The sequence below is a fragment of the Narcine bancroftii genome, chromosome 5 (genome assembly GCF_036971445.1).
Source record: "Narcine bancroftii isolate sNarBan1 chromosome 5, sNarBan1.hap1, whole genome shotgun sequence".
In the NCBI taxonomy this organism is placed as follows: Eukaryota; Metazoa; Chordata; class Chondrichthyes; order Torpediniformes; family Narcinidae; genus Narcine; species Narcine bancroftii.
In genome coordinates, this window is record NC_091473.1 from 193,478,180 (window position 1) to 193,498,363 (window position 20,184).

At 44.9% G+C, this 20,184-nt stretch overlaps 1 protein-coding gene across 8 annotated transcripts in view; it reads right to left on the minus strand.

The window, feature by feature from the left end:
• Positions 1-20,184, minus strand: part of LOC138764489 (threonine--tRNA ligase 1, cytoplasmic-like) — a 179,605-nt gene that overhangs the window by 115,598 nt on the left and 43,823 nt on the right. For 7 of the 8 annotated variants that reach the window (XM_069940478.1, XM_069940482.1, XM_069940483.1 and 4 more), the window contains 6 exons: positions 17,415-17,605; positions 9,696-9,819; positions 7,709-7,830; positions 5,506-5,623; positions 5,354-5,418; positions 196-274 (listed from right to left, as the gene is read on the minus strand). In XM_069940478.1, the coding sequence (XP_069796579.1) occupies positions 196-274; positions 5,354-5,418; positions 5,506-5,623; positions 7,709-7,830; positions 9,696-9,819; positions 17,415-17,605 (699 nt within the window). Of the gene's footprint in view, positions 1-195; positions 275-5,353; positions 5,419-5,505; positions 5,624-7,708; positions 7,831-9,695; positions 9,820-17,414; positions 17,609-20,184 lie in introns of those variants that run through there. The other variant, XM_069940485.1, reaches the window with a different exon arrangement.

Consider the following 20,184-nt stretch of genomic DNA (forward strand, 5'->3'; position numbering starts at 1 on the left):
ATCCAGATCACTGATACAGATGACAAACAGCAATGGCTCCAGCACCGATCCCTGAGGGACACCACCAGTCACAGCGTTGAGTGGACCCCCCCCCCACTTATTGGAGTGGGTTGTGTGACACGCCCCCCCGCCCCCCCCCCCCCCCATGGAGCGGGTTGTGTGGACCCTCCGTGCAGAGATCACCATTGGACCCACCTTCTCAATGCGGAGAGCCCGGATCTGGCCGGTGTGCCTAATGTGAGGTCCTCGGCACAAATCCACCAGCGAGCCACACCTGGGGGAAGACAAATCACTCCGATCAATGTTCCCTCCCAACTCAGAGAAGCCTGCCTCTGACCTATGTGGTCACAGTGACCTGTAAACGGAGGGCCCTCAGGCTAACTGCACCCTCCACCGCTGCCTCAGTGGGTGAAATACTCACCACCACGTCTGACACCATCCTCCCATCCTGTGCATTCCATCCAAGAGGACATACTAGCTGCAGCTTCACCCACCCCTCAGGCAGGCTGATGTCGCAGTTCCCCGCCCCCCCCTCCCGAAACCCGAGTCAACCCTGGTAAATTTCTACAGGCTTGGGGGCGCCAATAACCCCAAACAGAAAGCCCTGCAAAAGGTAGCGGACACAGCCCAGGACATCACAGGCAAAATCTTCCCCTCCATCGAGAACATCTACAGGGAACGTGGCCATCGGAGAGGAGTAGTGACTGTCGAAGATCCACCCTGCCCAGCACACGCTCTGTTCTCGCTGCTGCCATCAGGAAAGAGGTCTTGGTGCTACAAGACTCGCACCCACCAGGGACAGGAACACCTGCTGCCCCTCCGCCATCAGACTCCTCAACAACAAACTCAGTAAGGACACTTACTTGTATATTTTATGGATTTTCCTCTCTCTGTATTGCACAGTTTGTTGACATTTCATTTGTTTATATGTGCACGTTGCGTCAGTTTTTTTTTTGCGCTTCCAATAAGTGGTCATTCTGCCTGGCCCGCAGGAAAAAGAATCTCAGGGTTATATGGGATGTCATATACGTGTAAATCAAAAGTGGAATCCCAGAGGTGTCTCATCTGTGGGACTAGAAATGGGGGTCGGGGGGGAGAAGGACAGACAGATCGGGCCGCTAAAGTAGGCTAATTCAATCCAGTGCCAACTCGACAAGATCTGCTTGATAGCGGTGCATGTTGAGCAACACTGATCACAGGCGTCGTGGTTATGTGGCGAGCCTGTTAACCAGATGTACGTTCCACTGATCTGAAGACAGGGAGGTACAGGCGCAGCAGCTGAGGAATTTAAATTTAGTTGATTAAATAAACATGCAGGTTTTGCAAAGACGCTATTCAGTAATGGTGATTGTCAAAGAGCTCAGTTATTGCAAAACCTTGTTGTCCCTCAGGGGTGGGGGTGGGGGGGGGGGCGGAAGGCTTAGCCAGACTGGCCTGTATTTCACTCCTGAGCCTCAAATATGGTCAGGCTATCACAACTGAGCGATCTGTGTGTTCGTCCAGGACAGGGGGAGCAAGGATCTTTCCTGGTCCCAACACAGTAAAGGCATCGTGAAGAAAGCCCGTTAGCCCCTCTGCTTCCATGGAAGTTTGCGGAAGTTTGATACGACATCAGAAACCCTGGCAAATTTCTACGGCGGTGTGGGGGAAAACGCACTGACCAGCTGCATCGTGGTCTGGTACGGGGACACCAACACCCCCTAAGCGTAAAGCCTTGCCACAGGTAGTGGACACAACCCAGGTCGTCACGGGGAAAACCCTCCCCACCGTCAAAAACATCTACGCGGGGGGGGGGCAGCAGCAATCGTCAAGGATCCACCCCACCCAGCACACGCTCTGTTCTCGCTGCTGCCGTCAGGAAAGAGGTATAGCTGTCACAAGGTTCAAGAACAGCTGCTCCCCCTCCACCATCAGACTCCTCAACGACAAACTCAACCAGGGACTCGTTTAAGGACGCTGATGTGCACTTCATTGATTTTTCACCCTCTGTATTGCAGTTTTTTTCAGATTTATTGTCGGAAGACATCCCATGACATCACATACAACCCTGAGATTCCTTTTCCTGCAGGTGAGGTAGAATTACCACTAATTGGTAATGCAAAAAAAAATCTGTTCATAAAGCAAACATGTCAAAAAATAAATGTCAACAAACTGTGCAATACAGAGAGAAAAAAATCAATAAAGTGCACAAGAGTCCTTAAATGAATCCCTGATTGAGTTTGTTGTCGAGGAGTCTGACGGTGGAGGGGGAGGAGCTATTCCTGAACCTGATGGTGAGAGTCTTGTGGCACCGACGGCAGCACCGAGAACAGAGTATGTGCCGGGTAGTCTGGATCATTGATGATCACTGCCGCTCTCTAACGGCAGCGGTCCCCGGTAGATGTTCCGAATAGTGGGGAGGGTTCTGCCTGCACCGACCCGGGCTGTGTCCACTCTGCCTTTCCCTTCCTGAAGTCGACAATCGGCTCCTTGGTTTTGGTGACCCTGAGTGCAAGGTTGTTGTTGATCCACCGTTCGGCCAGGTTTTCAACCTCCCTCCTGGGCGCTGACTCCTCGCCCCTTTTTAGACAGCCCACCACCGCAGGATCGTCGGGGAATTTGTGGCTGGTGGAGTTGTCGCGCTGAAGCCACACAGTTAGAGGTGTGAAGCGGTAATTAATTCGTGGTGATTCTGACTCGCCCGCAGGAAAAAGAATCTCAGGGTTAGATGTGATGACTCTGACAATAAATTTGAATGCTGAATTGTCCAATTGTATTATAATCATCAGGCTTGCCAGCAGCCAAGGAATCATATTCCAGAGGTCTGTGTAGGCGCTCATTCCCCACCCAACAGAATCTCGTCTAAATTTCCACCTCGGGTCCACTTCGACTTTGCCTTGAGGAACGTCTCCTTGCCTCAGCCCCCGCTGGCTGACCTCCCACCCAGAGACTCTGGCCCCTTGCCCTCGACTCTGCTGCCAAGGGAAATATCCTCTCCCAATTCATCCCTCAAAGAATTTCACGCATTTCAATGAAGTCACTTTGCTGGGTTCAGTTCAATTCCTACTCCTCGGAGGACAATCCTATCATCCCAGGAATAATCCAGCCATGAGCTCATCGAAGAAGATGACTTCTACTTCTGTTCGGGGGGGGGGGGGACTGGAGAAAACTTCCAACTCTCTGCAGTGTGTGTGTGTAAAGTTGAGTTGTATCGTTTCCACACTCTCACCATGTGGCTCCAGGGCGACCTCTGGTGGCAGCAACCCAAAACTGCAACATACCCTTCACCGCCCGGAACCCAGCCCTCAACCAGAGCGACAAAGTGCTTGCCCTCCTCTACACTTTGAGGCCTGGATTGCCCACGGCAGGCATCCCAATGCCCCAACAGACATTGACGGAGCCTCTTTGTGATATCAGATTCAGATTTATTGTCAGGGTGCATACAACCCTGAGATTCTTTTTCCTGCGGACGAGGCAGAATTATCACTAATTGGCAGTGCAAAACAAAAGTGACTCAACGTACACACATAAACAAATGTAGAATTGCTCTCACTAACCGTCCAAGACTCTCATATGTACAAAACAATGTTTATTTATTTGTGGAGATGAATACTTACCCTGCATGTAGATTGTTTTCCTGTATGTGTGTTGTGTCTGGTTGTGTGTCTGTGTGTTTTGCATCGAGGACCGGAGAGTGCCATTTCATCGGTTTGTACTTTTACAATCAAATGATAAATTTGACTTGAAAGAAATGTAAACGATACAGAGGGAAAGAAAATCAGTAAAGTCCTTAAATGAGTCCCTGATTGAGTTTGTCGCTGAGGAGTCCGACAGTGGAGGGGTGGCCTGCTGTTCCTGAACCTGGTGGGTGCGACTCATGTGGCACCAACACTTCTTTTCTAATGGCAGCACCGAGAACAGAACGGGGAGGGTTTTGCCCATAACGTTCTGGGCTGAGTCCGCTACCTTTTGCAGGGCTTTATACTCAGGGGGTATTGGTGATCCCCCCCCCTCCACCAGATTGTGATGCAGCCGGTCAGCAGTCGGTGAGGATTGGAAAGAACATCACCTCCACAATCTCCATCAGGACCGGAGCACCACAGAGCTGCGTTCTTAGCTCCTCGGTCTACTCACTGTACACCTACGACTGTGAGGCTCAATACAACAAAAACACCATCTACAAATTCCCCGACAATCCCACAGTAGTGGACTGTAAAGGGGATGAGTCAGCCTACAGGAGGGAGATTGAAAACTTGGCTGTACGGTGCATCAACGACAACCTCGCACTCAGTGTCATCAAAACTAAGGAACTGATTATTGATTTGATGAAGGGAAAGCCAGAGGTGGCCGATCCAGTGATCATTGGGGGGATCAGAGGTGGAGAGAGGGAGCAAATTTAACTTCTTAGGAGTCACTATCTTGGAGGATCTTTCCTGGACCCAACACACCAATGGCATCATGAAGAAAGCACGTCAGCACCTCTACTTCTTCAGGAGTTTGCAGAGGTTTGGTACAACATCGGAAACCCCGGCAAATTTCTACAGAGGTGAAAAGTCTGCTACCCGGTTTGGGATGGGGACACCAATACCCCTGAGTGTAAAGCCCTGCAAAAGGTAGTGGATGCAGCCCAGGGCGTCACAGGCAAAACCCTCCCCACTACGGGGAATGCAGGCGTTGGAAAGCAGCAGCGATCATCAAGGATCCGCTCCACCCAGCACACGCTCGGTTCTCACTGCTGCGTAATTTATAGAGCAAAGATAAAGATGCATAACCAACGTTTTGGGCTTTAGCCCTTCATCAAGGCGATGATGAAGGTCACTGAGGGGTCAGTGGTGAAAAGGGTCAAATTCCTGGGTTTCAACATCCCTGAAGACTTGCCCTGGGGCCTCTACGTCAATGCAATCAGGAGGAAGGCTCGCCAGCAGCTTCACTTCATGAGGAGATTCAGTCTGTCACCGAAGACCCTTGCGAAGTTTTACAGGTGGGGAGCTTTCTGACTAGTCGCGTCACTGCCTGGTACAGAGGTGCCAACGCACAGGGCAGGAGAAAGGCTGCAACGAGTTGTGAACTCAGCCGGCGCCATCACGGGCACCAGACTTCACCCCATTGAGGACGTCTACAAGAGGCGGTGTCTCACGAACGGGACCCTCGCCACCCAGGCTGATGCCCTCTTCTCACTGCTACCATCAGGAAGGGGGTACAGGAGCCTGAAGACGAGCGTCCAGCGACACAAGGACAGCTTCTTCCCCTCCGCCATCAGATTCCTGAACGGACCATGAATCACGTGAACACCACCCCTAAATCCATAAAGTACACCCACAAGTATCCAGGAAGCAAACTCATCGTTGTCCAGTGTTAGCAAACTTTGGGTTACCTGTAAACTGTAGCCGTGGGGGACATCACTTTGTCTTCAATAAATCTCAACTTGAACTTGTTGTACTGGGGAGGGAAAGGATTGGTCAACGGAATCCACGGATCTGCCTGACAAATTCTCCACTTTACCCCTCCCAATCCCCGGGCTGCTACCTTGAACAGTTCGAGCAGGTCTTCCCTCCGCACCTCCACCCTCTCGAAAGGGAGCCTCTCCTTCGCCATCGATTGGCAGATGCTTTCCAGCTGCGGGAAGTCACTCCTGGAGATCGGCCTGTGTGTGAGGGACGGAGCAAGGGCAAGGTGGAGCTCAGTGCCTTGTGAAAGGTGGTGATGCCGCGGTTACCCGGCAGATGTCGTGGCGTCTGGCTGCACTGCTGGGTGGGGGTGGGGGGGCAGGCAAACTCAAGGCACAGCACACCCCCGCAAAAAAATAAATCAATCGTTCACAACATTTCGGCAGCTTGGATTAGGATAAAGGCTGCAGACAAGTTCCACAGAGTGTTATAGCAGAGAAACAGGCCCTTCGGCCCTTCGAGTCCTATTCTGGAGTGAAACACAGAAGTCTGCAGACGCTGTGATCGTCGTTAAAAAAACCACCGATACACAGGAGGAGGAACTCAGCAGGACTCGCAGCATCCATCGGAGGTAAGAGGTTTATAACCAGCAATTCGGGGCCTGGGCCCTTATCCCATTTGTCAGTAATCTATCTTTACCCGACGGATGCCGCGAGACCTGCTGAGTTCCTCCTCCATTTCAGTAATCGTACAAACTATTATTCCACCAAGTCCCACTGACCTGTACCCAGTCCATACCCCTTCCAAATTTTTCTTAAATGCTAAAATTGAGCCCGTATTCCCACATTCCCACTGCTCTTGGTGTGAGGGTGTTCCCCCTAAACCAGGGAGGCCAACCTTTTAATTTTTAATTAGACCACAGCACGATAACAGGCCATTTCGGCCCACAAGTCCATGCCACGCAATTAACCTACACCCCGTGGGCCAAAGTGCCTGTTACCGTGCTGCAGGCCTGAATTAAAAGGTTGGCCACCCCTTCCATCTTTCACCCTTAACCCATGTTCTCTGGTTTGTATCTCACCTACCCTCAGTGGAAAAAGCCGACCTACATTTACTGTTTCTCCCCCTCGAAATTTTAAATACCTCTATCAAATCTCCCCTCATTCTTTCACGCTCCAGGGAATAAAGTCCTAACCTGCAACTCAGTTCCTGAATCCGGGCGATGTGCTAGTAAATCGTCTCTGCCCTCTTTCAATTTTATTAATATTTATTGAGAGTGGCGCAGTTGCCACAACACAGTTGCGTCGCCAGTGATTGGGGTGCGAGCCTTGCGCTGACTGTAAAGAATTTGTACGTCCTCCCCGTGTCGGCGTGGGTTACCTCCGGGGGCCCTGGTTCCCTCCCACCATTTAAAACGTACCAGGAGTTAAAGGTCAATTGGGCGGCATGAGCCGAAAGAACCTTTTACCGTGCTGTGTGTCTAAATTTAAATTTTAAAAAATGTTCCTGTAGTTACGTTACGCAAGTTCTGATTCTGAACATAATCCCCTTTCACATTTAACCCACAACCTCCAGTTTATATCCAGCTATTGAGCAACAGCCAAGGAAAACCACACTAATGGAAAGGCCCCACGAGGACCACACAACCGCTGCTGAGGGAATCCTTTGTCAAGGTGGGAACCGAAAGGGGCATCTTAAAGGGAAGAGGGTTTGAGAGGGAATTCCAGAACGAGGAGAGTAAATGCTTGGATGCAACATCAAAACAGAGAGAGTGAAAGATTGAGACCATAGAGAGATTTTGGGGATGGAGAGGGTTACAGAGACAGGGACGGGTGTAGAGGACCGGAGGGTGTTACAGAGATAGGGAGGGGTATAGGGGACCAGAGGGGGTTACAAGGAGGGGTGTTGGGGACCAGAGGGGGGTACAGAGACAGGGAGGGGTGTAGGGGACCGGAGGATGTTACCGAGACAGGGAGGGGTGTAGGGGACTGGAGGGGGTTAGAGACAGGGAGGGGTGCGGGGGACAGGAGGGGGTTACAGAGACAGGGAGGGTGCAGGGGACCAGAGAGGGTTAGACAGATGGAAAGAGTTGTGGGGGGGGTTACAGAAACAGGGAGGGGTATAGGGGACTGGAGGAGGTGACAGTGACAGGGAGGGGTGTAGGGGACCGGAAGGGGTGACAGAGACGGCGGGGGGGGGGGGGGGGGGAGGAAATGACATCCTCGATCGCCAGTGTATTGGGAAGAAGGCCGGTGTGGAACGGCGAGGTGATGGATGAGTGGATGTCAGATGTAGGGGGAGGGAAGCAGTGGGACGGTGAGCGAGAAGGGAGTGGTGCTCACCTGCCTTCCAGGAACATGTCGTAGAAGAAGCCGTGCTCGGTGTTTGGGCCACAGCACAACAAGCCCCCATAAAGTAGCTCCATGGCAGCTCCCAGCACGTGGGCACTGGAGTGCCAATACACCTGTGTCGAACAACAGAGGCAAAAGGGCGAGGCGTCAGCAACGTGAAGGTCAGGTCACTGGGAGAACAATGGCGGTGTGGCCAGAGGCGCTGTTAACGGCAGCGCTGCAACTGGTGTGGACCCACGGGGACGAGGAGCAGGGATACATCGTTCCCGTTGGGTCCAACCGCGCAGGGTCTGCGCCCAAGATGGCAGCGCCTTTCATCGGTTGCTGCCTCCAGGGTAGCAGAGAAGATGACCCTCAGGACAGTGACCACAGCCGGACCAGCGAGGGGGCACTGCAGCTGAAAGACCGGTGCACGCGGCGGGGCAGCTGGCGGCTCGAGGCCACTGTCGGGAGACTCATACCGGGCAGCGGGCTGCTGGGTGCCGGCTCGAAATTGGCTGAGGGGGCACCGGGTCTCGGAACCGGGATGCGAGGGGGTGCCGAAGGCGCTGTAGGGTTCCTGACCGTGTCCGAGGTTCGGATCTGGAGCTCGGGCAGCCAATGGTTCAGACTGGACTCTGTGTGGCTGTGGGGGTTGCAGAAGCTCTGGAGGCAAATCTACGTACACTCGGTGACTCTGGGGTGGGGGTGGGCGAGACTCTCTTTTGCTTCTCTTTCTCAGACTGTCAGAGGCACATCAGGCAATTTCTCCCGGAGGCGAATCTTGCAACAGGCAAAAGGCCATTTCAAGTAATATGACCCAGTTTTATTACAATGACAATAAATTGATTTTTTCGATCATGAGAACATTCCCAAGAAAGGTAACTCAAGCAATGGGGGACTGGCTGGGATCTGGACTGAACAGCTCTCCTCAACACAACATCTCCTCACTTGTCAGGAAGGCGCAACAGCGAATGCACTCCCTGGGAAGACTGAAGCGGGCAAGGCTACCGGCTGCCGTCATGTCAACCTTCTACAGGAGCTCTATCCAGAGCGTCCTGGCCGGCTGCCTCACAGCGCAGGATGGTTGCTGCAGAGAAATGGATTGGAGGGGTCAGTCCACAGGACCATAAGAGCGGCGAAGAGGATCGCTGGAGTCTCCCCCCTCCCTAATCAACGTGATCGACCAAGATCGCTGTCTGAAGGGGGATGTGAAAAACCATTGAGGAACCCTTCCCCTTCTCCTCCCCCACCAGCACACAGCATCTTTCAGCCACTCCCGTTGGGGAAGATATACAGGAGGATCAGAGCCAGCACCACCAGGCTGAGGAACAGCTTCTTCCCATGGGCAGTGAGAACGTTGAACGGCCAGAGGAACGGCTCGTACTCACCCTCCGCGACTCTCATATTCACAAAACAATATTTATTTATATCTATCCATACTTGTCCTGCACGGGTAGTGTTTGTCTGTACATGTGTTGTGTCTGGGTGTGCGTCTGCATGTTTTGCACCAAGGACCGAAGAACGCTGTTTCATTGGGTTGTACTTGTACACTAGGACAACAATAATGTGAAGACAGATTCAGTGGTTATGTTCAAAAATATGGGAAAGCGTCAGACAGGAAAAGAATTTGCAGGGTTATAGGGATATATATATGGGTGTGCGTGTGTGTGTCTACAGGTATATTCATGGTGTGTATGTATACACACATGCACACACAACTTATTTGTTTACACGTGTACATTGAATAGTTTTTATGCACTGCCCATTAGTACTGTACAGTTTGTTTACCTGTTTACTTGTGCACATTTACAGTTTTTTTCCCACTACCAATAAGTGGTAATTGTGCCTGGCCCACAGGAAAAAGAATCTCAGGGTTGTATGTGATGTCATGTATGTTCTCTGACAATAAATCTGAATCTTATTGAGCTAGCACAGAAGTGATGGGCCACAGAGCTTCCAGACCCTTGCCCAGAGTCAGGCCCCATCTCTCACTCACCGCCTTTCCCGCCTCACTCCTGAACGGCAGCAGCTCCACATGTGAGTCCGTCTCCAGTGGGCGGTGGAGATCCCACAGCACTCCATTCACCCGGGCCACCACCATGCCGTCTGCCATCGTCCGGCTGACAACCCAAGAACAAACAGGGGACAGTGGGTCAGGGGGGGAAAACACACAAGTCTGCCAGTAGTCCAGACACAGAAATAGAACTCCGCTGGTAAAGGATTTATCACCGATGTTTCCGAGTCCTTCTCCAAGATATGAACAAAGAACAGGAAGGGGTCATAAGAAAGACAAGGGTGACAGGGGGAGGGATTCAGACCAACAAAAGATGTTCATTGGATGTGAGGAGAGGTGAGAATTGATTTTGGCTCTGTGAAAGGAGATGGGGGAAACACAAAGATTGAGAGAGAGAGGACAGAACTGGGGGAAGAAGAAGGGGCGAGTGGGGTGGGTGAGCAGAAAGTGATGTCAATGTTTTATTGATGTTTCCCCCACTATCCGAAAGTAGAGTGTTGATATGAACCCTTTCATAACCCAAAATGGCGTAAAGTGAAGACGCTGGGAGTCACGTGATGGAGTAGTGGCCGGTCGGAGAACTCCAGCCCTCTCCAGAAAAGTAAAATAAAGACAGTGAAAAAACGAAGGCACAAACACAAAAACCAAAATAAAGTGAAAATAAAGGTGTGGAGAAAATGGCAGCGAAAAAAGAAAAGTCAAAGGCAACGGGAAGAAGAGAAGAAGAAATGACGTCGGAAGAAGAAGGTGAAGGCCTTACCTGTCCGAGGAGGCCCGCTGCGGAGAGAGAAGCCCACTCCCTAAGGTCAGTTGAAGTCCCGAACTTGGGACTACAAAAATGGCTCGCGGAGCCAAGCAAAAGTGCGCAACCGCGCATGCGCGAGGAGTCGCGCATGCGCGGATGCGCAAGACAAAAATAACACTGACGGGAGGGGGGACCAGCTGAGGAGTCGATCTCCACAGCTGAAATTAACAGCCACAACAAAGCAGCAAGAGGACAACACAGAAAATAATGAGAGCCAGAAAGAAGAGAGTAAAAAGAAATCAAAGAAGCAACAGATGACCAACCCAGAGGAAGAAGACCAGCAGCAAGACACTTCAAATAAAAATAAGAAGACCAAAAATACCCACAAAATAAAACAAACAAACCAACACGAAAACCAGAAGAGACAGAGGTAAAGGACACAGATCCTGGAAAGGACTCAGAAGAAGAGGAAGAACACAGAGAAATGGAAGATGAAGGGAAGGGCAAGTACATGGATATTTTTTTTTAAAGAATATATGGAATCAGTAAAAGAATAGCAATCACAAGAATTCAGTGAAATAAAAAGAAGAGTAAAAAGTACAGAAGAAAAAATGAATAGATTAGAGATGATCATGTCAGATATAGGAAAAAGAGTGGACAAGGTGGAAGAACGAGAAACAGCCATAGAAATGGAAGTAGATGACTTAAAAAAGAAATTAGAAGAATCTGATAAAAAAGTTAAAGAGACACAGGAGCTGTTAGCTCAGAAGATAGATATAATGGAAAATTATAATAGAAGAAACAATATAAAGATAGTGGGCCTTAAGGAAGATGAAGAAGGCAAGAATATGAGAGAATTTATAAAAGAATGGATCCCCAGGGTCCTAGGAAGACCAGAACTACAGGAAGAAATGGAAATAGAAAGGGCACACAGAACATTAGCCCCTAAACCACAACCACAACAAAAACCAAGATCCATTCTAGTAAAATTCTTAAGATATACAACAAGAGAAAATATATTGGAGAAAGCAATGAGGAAAATAAGAGAAGACAAAAAAACCACTGGAATAGAAAGGTCAAAAATTTTTTTTCTATCCAGATATAAGTTTTGAACTCCTGAAGAAGAGGAAGGAGTTTAATGCAGCAAAAACGATCCTATGGAAAAAAGGATATAAATTTATGCTAAAGTATCCAGCGGTACTTAAAATAGTTATTCCAGGGCAGCAAAACAGACTATTCTCGGATCCGGAGGAAGCAAGAAAATTTGCAGAACAACTACAAAACAGACAGAGAGAGGAAGATATGTAACGAGAACAAAAATGACCATAAACTATATGTATGTGTGTATGTATATATTTAAAAAAAAATAGAATATAGGTAAGAACTAAAAGGGAAAGAAAGGGAAGAAAGGAAGTATGGGGGGAATTAAGAGAGTGACCTTTGTTGTATATGAAAATTAAAATCTTTTCTGGGGGGAGCTGGGTGGGGAAGAGTTACGGTCACTGCAAAATCAGTTGACACTTGCGAGTGAATTCGCAAATCCAAATGGAGAGGGGAGATGTGGTTGCCCGACAAGGGATAAAGGGCAACTCAGGAAGGGGAGGGGATAGTGAGGTTAAATAAATTTTAGATAGGAGAATAAGGGAAATGTTTTATGTTTTAGAAATGTTGTCTTATAAAGTGTTCAAAAAAAGAAAGCAGAAATGGATAAGAAGGAAAGGTGATGATGAGGAAAAGGAAAGGAAAGAAAAACAAAGTATGAAATGGCTATGTTGAACCATATGACTTTAAATATTAATGGAATACATAACCAAATCAAAAGTAAGAAACTGCTAAATTTACTGAAAAAAAGAAAAAATTGATATAGCATTCGTGCAAGAAACACACATAACTGAAGTGGAGCACAAGAAATTAAAGAGAGATTGGATAGGACATGTAACAGCAGCGTCATATAATTCAAAAGCTAGAGGAGTAGCTATATTAATCAGTAAAAATGTACCAATTAAAATAGAAGAGGAAATAATAGATCCAGCAGGGAGATATGTAATGATAAAATGTCAGATATATTCGGAGTTTTGGAATTTACTCAATGTATATTCACCTAACGAAGAAGATCAAAAATTTATGCAAGATATTTTTTTGAAGATAGCAGACACACAAGGGAACATACTAATAGGAGGAGATTTCAACCTTAATTTGGATTCAAACATGGATAAAACTGGGAAAAAAATTAACAGAAAGAACAAAGTAACCAAATTTATAATTAAATCGATGCAAGAAATGCAACTTTTGGATATATGGAGGAAACCACACCCAAAGGAAAAGGAATATACATATTATTCGGGTAGACATAAAACATACTCAAGAATAGACCTATTCCTGTTATCAGCCCCCATGCAAGACAGAGTTAGGAAAACAGAACATAAAGCTAGAATATTATTGGACCACTCACCCCTGATATTGACAATAGAGTTAGAGGACATCCCTCCAAGAATGTATAGATGGAGATTAAACTCCATTCTACTTTAAAGGCAAGATTTTAGAGAATTAATTGAAAGACAAATTAAAATGTACTTTGAAATAAATACGGAATCAGTGAAAGATAAGTTTATACTATGGGACGCAATGAAAGCGTTCATCAGAGGGCAAATAATAAGTTATGTAACCAAGATGAAGAAGGACTACAATCAGGAAACAGAGCAGTTGGAAAGGGAAATAGTAAATATAGAAAAAGAATTAGCAATGAAGGAAGACACAACTAAAAGAAGAGAATTGGCAGATAAAAAAATAAAATATGAAACACTACAAACATATAAGGTGGAGAAGAACATAATGAAGACAAAACAGAAATATTATGAACTAGGAGAAAAAACGCATAAAATTCTAGCGTGGCAGCTTAAGACAGAAAAAACTAAGAGAATGGTATTGCCATCAAGGAAAAAAGACAAGCAAATCACATATAATCCAACGGAGATTAATGAAAACTTCAGAGAATTCTACGAACAATTATATCAAACTGAAAACAAAGGGAAAGAAGACAAAATAGATGAATTTTTAACTAAAATTGAACTACCGAAATTACAAACAGAGGAACAAAATAAATTAAAAGAACCATTTGAAATAGAAGAAATACAGGAGATAATAAAAAAACTAGCGAATAATAAAACACCAGGAGAGGATGGATTCCCAATAGAATTCTATAAAACATTTAAAGATTTATTAATTCCTCCCCTCCTGGAAGTAATCAACCAGATTGATAAAACACAAAGCTTACCAGATTCATACAAAACAGCAATAATTACAGTAATACCAAAGACAGGGAAAGATCCACTCGCACCAGCGTCATATAGACCAATATCTTTACATAACACAGATTATAAGATAATAGCTAACCTCTTAGCAAACAGATTAGCCGACTATGTGCCAAAAATAGCAAATCTAGTCCAAACTGAATTTATTAAAAAAAGACAAACAACAGACAATATTTGTAAATTTATTAACTTAATTCATGCAGTAGAAGGAAATAAAGCTCCAACAGTAGCGGATGTTTTAGATGCAGAGAAGGCCTTTGACAGAGTAGAATGGAATTATTTATTCAAAGTACTACAAAAATTCAGCTTAACAGAGAAATATATTAATTGGATTAAAACATTATATAAGGGGCCATTGGCGAAAGTGACAATAAATGGATATATATCAAAACAATTTAACTTAAGCAGATCAACAAGGCAGGGATGCCCACTATCGCCCTTATTGTTCGCGTTAGCCATAGAACAGAAAATAAAATAAAAGGGATAAAAATAAAAGACAAGCAATATAAAATCAGTTCATTTGCAGATGACGTTATAGCATACTTAACAGAACCAGAAATATCAATAAAAGAATTACATAAGAAATTGAAGGAATATGGAGAAGTGTCGGGATACAAGATTAACGCAAATAAAAGTGAAGCAATGCCAATGAATAATGCGGATTTCTCAAAATTTAAGAAAGAATCACCATTCAGATGGCAAATGCAAGCAATACGATACCTAGGTATACAAATAAATAAAAACCTCGGCCATCTATATAAACTCAATTATTATCCACTAATGAAAAAATTACAGGACAACTTAGAGCATTGGAAAGACTTACCACTAACACTAATAGGAAGGATAAACTGTATTAAAATGAACATTTTCCCAAGGATACAATACCTATTTCAGGCATTGCCAATACACTTGATGGAGAAATTCTTCAAGGAGTTAAAGAAGATAATAAGGAAATTTTTATGGAAAGGGGGGAAACCAAGGATAGCACTAGATAAATTAACAGAATGGTATAAACAAGGAGGCTTACAACTGCCAAACTTTAAAAATTATTATAGAACCACACAATTAAGATACCTATCAGATTTTTATCAAACAAGGGAGAAGCCAGATTGGACTAGATTAGTACTAGATAAAATAGGGGAGAAGATACCTGATCATATATTATATAAATGGGATGAAAAATTGGTACAACGTAGGAATTCTCCAGTATTACATCATCTGCTCATTATTTGGAAGAAGATTCATGTAGAAAGGAATAAAACAAATTACCAACTACCAAAACTAATACTGACGCAAAATCAGCTAATCCCTTTTACAATAGATAACCTTTCCTTTAGAGAATGGGAGAAAAAAGGGATCAAAAGAATAGAAAATTGCTTTTCAGGAAATAAATTATTATCCTTTGAACAAATGAAGGATAAATATAATATAACTCATGATACAATGTTTGCATACTACCAACTGAAATCCTACTTGAAGGACAAATTGGGAAGCAGTCTGAGGTTACCAGAGGGAAGTAATTTTGAATATGTGATTACAGACACAATGATAATCAAAACATTTGTAACAAACATGTCTATTAAACTGCAAGAAAAAGAGAATGAGGAAACAAATGGTAAAACTAAACAAAAATGGAAACAAGATCTAAACATAAAGATAAAGAAGGAAACATGGGAGAAGTTATGCTCAGGAACTATGAGAAATACAATAAATACGAGGTTACGTATGATACAATATAACTGGATACACAGGCTATACATTATACCTCAAAAGTTAAATAAATGGGACCCAACAGTATCTGACAGATGTTTTCGCTGTAAAAAGGAAATGGAAACAACAATTCATGCAATTTGGACATGTGAGAAAGTGAAAAAATTTTGGGAAGATCTAAACCAGATATTAAATAAAATCACAAAAAGCAATATACCAAAAAACCCAGAGATCTTCCTCCTAAGTAACATAAAAAACAAAGAATTTTGACTTGATTTGGATGGTGCACAAAAAAGATTTGTTAGGATAGCCCTAGCTGTAGCAAAAAAATGTATTATGTCAGCCTAGAAATTGGAAGATAACTTGAGAATACAACAATGGTATATAGAAATGAATAAATGTATTCCATTAGAAAAAATAACATATAATTTAAGAAATAATATTACAATATTTGAACAAATATGGGAGCCATACATGAAACATAATAGAGAAAACCTACCGTGGACATCTACCACCTAAAATGACAGAAGGAGAAGAGAATGAAAAGAACTGACTCAGTGGAATTTCTTGTTTGATTTTATTGAGTGACAACATTGTTTGACGGGTTTAATGTATCCTATTTTCTGAACTTTAAATGAATGGGAGGGGAGGTAGGGAGGGAGGGAGGGGGGGAGAAAACGACACTGTATATGTATCTTGATCAATGTGGTTTATAGTGTGAAAAATAAAAAATTTTAAAAAAAAGTGAAGACGCTCAAAAATATTCCCAAAAAATAACCAACCAAATCACACATCAAATTGAAAGTAACACTAACGTATAGAAAAAGCAGGAATGAAGAGATAAATACACAGCCCATATAAAGTGGAAATCGTGTCTTCCCAGTATAGTTTCGCTTGCCAGAATCGGGGTCCGCGCTGCCTCCATAACGGCTTGCTGCAAAACCAACACTCAGCACTATTTTGCTGTAAAAGCAAAAATCAGCCTCGCATTTCTTTTGGCAAAACAGTTATTGATGTGGGTCTTTCATAAAAGCAAAGTGGCGTAAAGCGAACTTTCGAAAAGTGGGGATACGCATGTGCGCACGGGCAGGTGTGTGTGTGTGTGGGGACGGGTGTGTCAGTGTCGGTTGACAGAGCCGAGGTGCTCAGCAAAGCAATCTCCCAGTCTGTCCTGAACCTGGATCAGTGAAGGTACACGCACCTGACAAATCTGAATCACCTCTTTCTAATAACCATTTAGATTTTAGAACATAGCAACCTACAGCACAAAACAGGCCTTCGGCCCTCAGCATTGTGCTGACCCAATAACCTACTCGAACAACTGCCGAGTATTTCCTTAATGCATCCTCCTCCATTATTCTAGTTTCATGTAACCGATCTAATAATGTCTTTAGATCTGTTGCTGGCAGTACATTCCAATCACCCATCACTCTCAGAGTGAAGCTCACTCCACACCACCCCATCACACACTCCTGGGGTCAGAGACAGGGTGAAGCTCCCTCCGCACCATCCCATCACACACTCCCAGGGTCAGACACAGGGTGAAGCTCCCTCCGCACCATCCCATCACACACTCCCAGGGTCAGACACAGGGTGAAGCTCCCTCCGCACCATCCCATCACACACTCCCAGGGTCAGACACAGGGTGAAGCTCCCTCCGCACCATCCCATCACACACTCCCAGGGTCAGACACAGGATGAAGCTCCCTCCGCACCATCCCATCACACACTCCCAGGGTCAGACACGGGGTGAAGCTCCCTCCACACCATCCCATCACACACTCCCAGGGTCAGACACAGGGTGAAGCTCCCTCCGCACCATCCCATCACACACTCTCAGGGTCAGACACAGAGTGAAGCTCCCTCCAGTCCTCTTCCCTGCCCTCTGATCTCTCGGCCCTTTTAATTCCCTACATTGGTTATGAGTAATCTGACCTTATTGCATTGGAAATCTGATAAGGACTGGTTTTCCACGACTCGCCCTGCACACATTTGCCGTCTGGGAGGCTGATTTTGATCGGACAACTCTCCTTCTGAGCTCTACCTCGTAGGATGTCGTCGTGGGCCTCTTTCAGTTTCTCAAACTGCCGGAGACGCTCCTCAACGTAAAGCGGCCAGGACTTCACCTGAGAGAGAACAGAGAACGATGTTGACCAAAGGTCAGGTTGAGGGCACTGAATCACAGCTCATATCAAAAAGGAGACTTTGTCAGCACAAGTAGGAGCGGGTGTTGGTCATCTGGCCCGCTCACCCTGTCCTGCCACCACAGTGTGCTGCAAGTTCTCACAGTTTAACGGCAGGGAACTATAGGCCAGTTAGTTTAACATCTGTAGCTGGGAAAATGCTTGAAGCGCTCATTAAATAAGGGGCTGGCTCGGTTGGTGCAGTGGTGAGTGTAACACCATTACAAAAGCAACGATTGAGACCACGGTTTGATCAGGGGTCAGTGCTGGGCCCGCAACTGTTCACAATACACGTAAACAATCTGGAAGAGGGGACGGAGTGCAGTGTATCTCAGTTTGCTGATGACACTAAATGGAGCAGAAAAGCAAATATGGAGAAGCTGCAGAGGGATATCGATAGGTTAAGTGAGAGGGCAAGGGACCGGCGGATGGAGAACAATGTTGGTCAATGTGAGGTGATCCAGCTCGGAAGGAAAAAAGGAAGATCAGATTATTATTTAAATGGCAGGTGACTGCAGCGTGCTGCCGTGCAGGAGGACACGAGAGGGCTTGGGCATGCAAAAGGTTATTTGCAGGTGCTGCAGGCTGTTAGAAAGGCAACTGGAATGTTGGCCTTCATCACTGGAGGGATTGAATTTAGGAGCAGGGAGGTCATGCTGCAACTATACAAGGTCCTGGTGAGGCCCCATCTGGAGAACTGAGGCAGTTCTGGTCTCCGTACTTGAGGAAAGATGGACTAGCTTTGGAGGTGGTGCAGAGAAGATTCACCAGGTTGATTCCAGGGATGAAGGAGTTGGCCTGTGAAGAAAGATTGAGTCGTCTGGGACTGCATTCATTAAAATTTATAAAACTGAGAGGGTATCTTATAAAAACATATAAAATTATGAAAGGTAATAGGTAAGATAGAGGTAGGTAAGTTGTTCCCATTGGTGAGGGAGACCAGAACGAGGGGACGTAGCCTCAGGATTCAGGGAGTAGATTTAGGACGGAGATGAGGAGGAACTGCTTTTTCCAGAGGGTGGGGAATCTGTGGAATTCACTGCCCATTGAAGCAGTGGAGGTGACCTCAGTAAATATATTTAAGACAAGGTTGGATAGATTTTTATATAGTCGGGGAATTAAGGGATATGGGGAAAAGGCAGGTCGATGGAGATGAGCCCATCATCAGATCAGCAATGGCGGAGCTGACCCAATGGGCCGGAACGCCGACTCCTGCCCCTATTTCTTTCTTTTTTTTAAAAATTTTTTATTTTTCACACCATAAATCACAATAGCCATGATATACACTTTTTCTTTTTCACACATTTACAGTGACTTTTTCTCCCCCCACCTCCCTCCTCCCAAGCCACCCCCCCACCCCCCCCTCTCATCCATTTTAGGTATACAATCTAGGTTGCATTAAGCCAGTCAGACAATGTTGTCATTCAACAAAAATACACCAGAAATTCTACTGAGTCCATTCTTTTCTTTTCTTCTCCTTCCATCAACTTAGGTAATGTTTGTTCCCGGTAGGTTTTCGCTATTGTATTTAATGTAAGGCTCCCATACTTGTTCGAATATTTCAATATTATTTCTTAAACTATATGTTATTTTTTCTAATGGAATACATTTATTCATTTCTATATACCATTGTTGTATTTTCAAATTATCTTCCAATTTCCAGGTTGACATAATACATTTTTTTGCTACGGCTAGGGCTATCTTAACAAATCTTTTTTGTGCATCTTCCAAGTCAATTCCAAATTCTTTATTTTTTATGTTACTTAGGAGAAAGATCTCTGGATTCTTTGGTATATTGTTTTCTGTTATTTTATTTAATATCTGATTGAGATCATCCCAAAATTTTTCTACTCTCTCACATGTCCAGATTGCATGAATTGTTGTTCCCCTTTCTTTTTTACATCGAAAACATCTATCAGATACTGTTGGGTCCCATTTATTTAACTTTTGCGGTGTAATGTATAGTCTGTGTAACCAATTATATTGTATCATACGTAGCCTCGTATTTATTGTATTTCTCATCGTTCCAGAACATAATTTCTCCCATGTTTCCTTTTTTATCTTTATATTTAAATCTTGTTCCCATTTTTGTTTAGTTTTACCATTTGTTTCCTCATTCTCCTTTTCTTGCAGTTTAATATACATATTTGTTATAAATCTTTTGATTAACATTGTATCTGTAATCACATATTCAAGGTTACTTCCCTCTGGTAAACTCAAATTGCTTCCTAATTTATCTTTCAAGTAGGATCTCAGTTGGTAATATGCCAGCGCTGTATCTCCAGTTATATTGTACTTATCTCTCATTTGTTCAAAGGATAAGAATCTACTTCCTGAAAAACAATTTTCTATTCTTTTAATCCCTTTTTTTTCCCATTTTCTAAAGGAAAGGTTGTCTATTGTAAAAGGGAGTAGCTTATTTTGCGTCAATATTAGTTTTGGTATTTGATAATTTGTTTTATTTCTTTCTACATGAATCTTCTTCCATATATTGAGGAGATGGTGTAATACTGGAGAAGTTC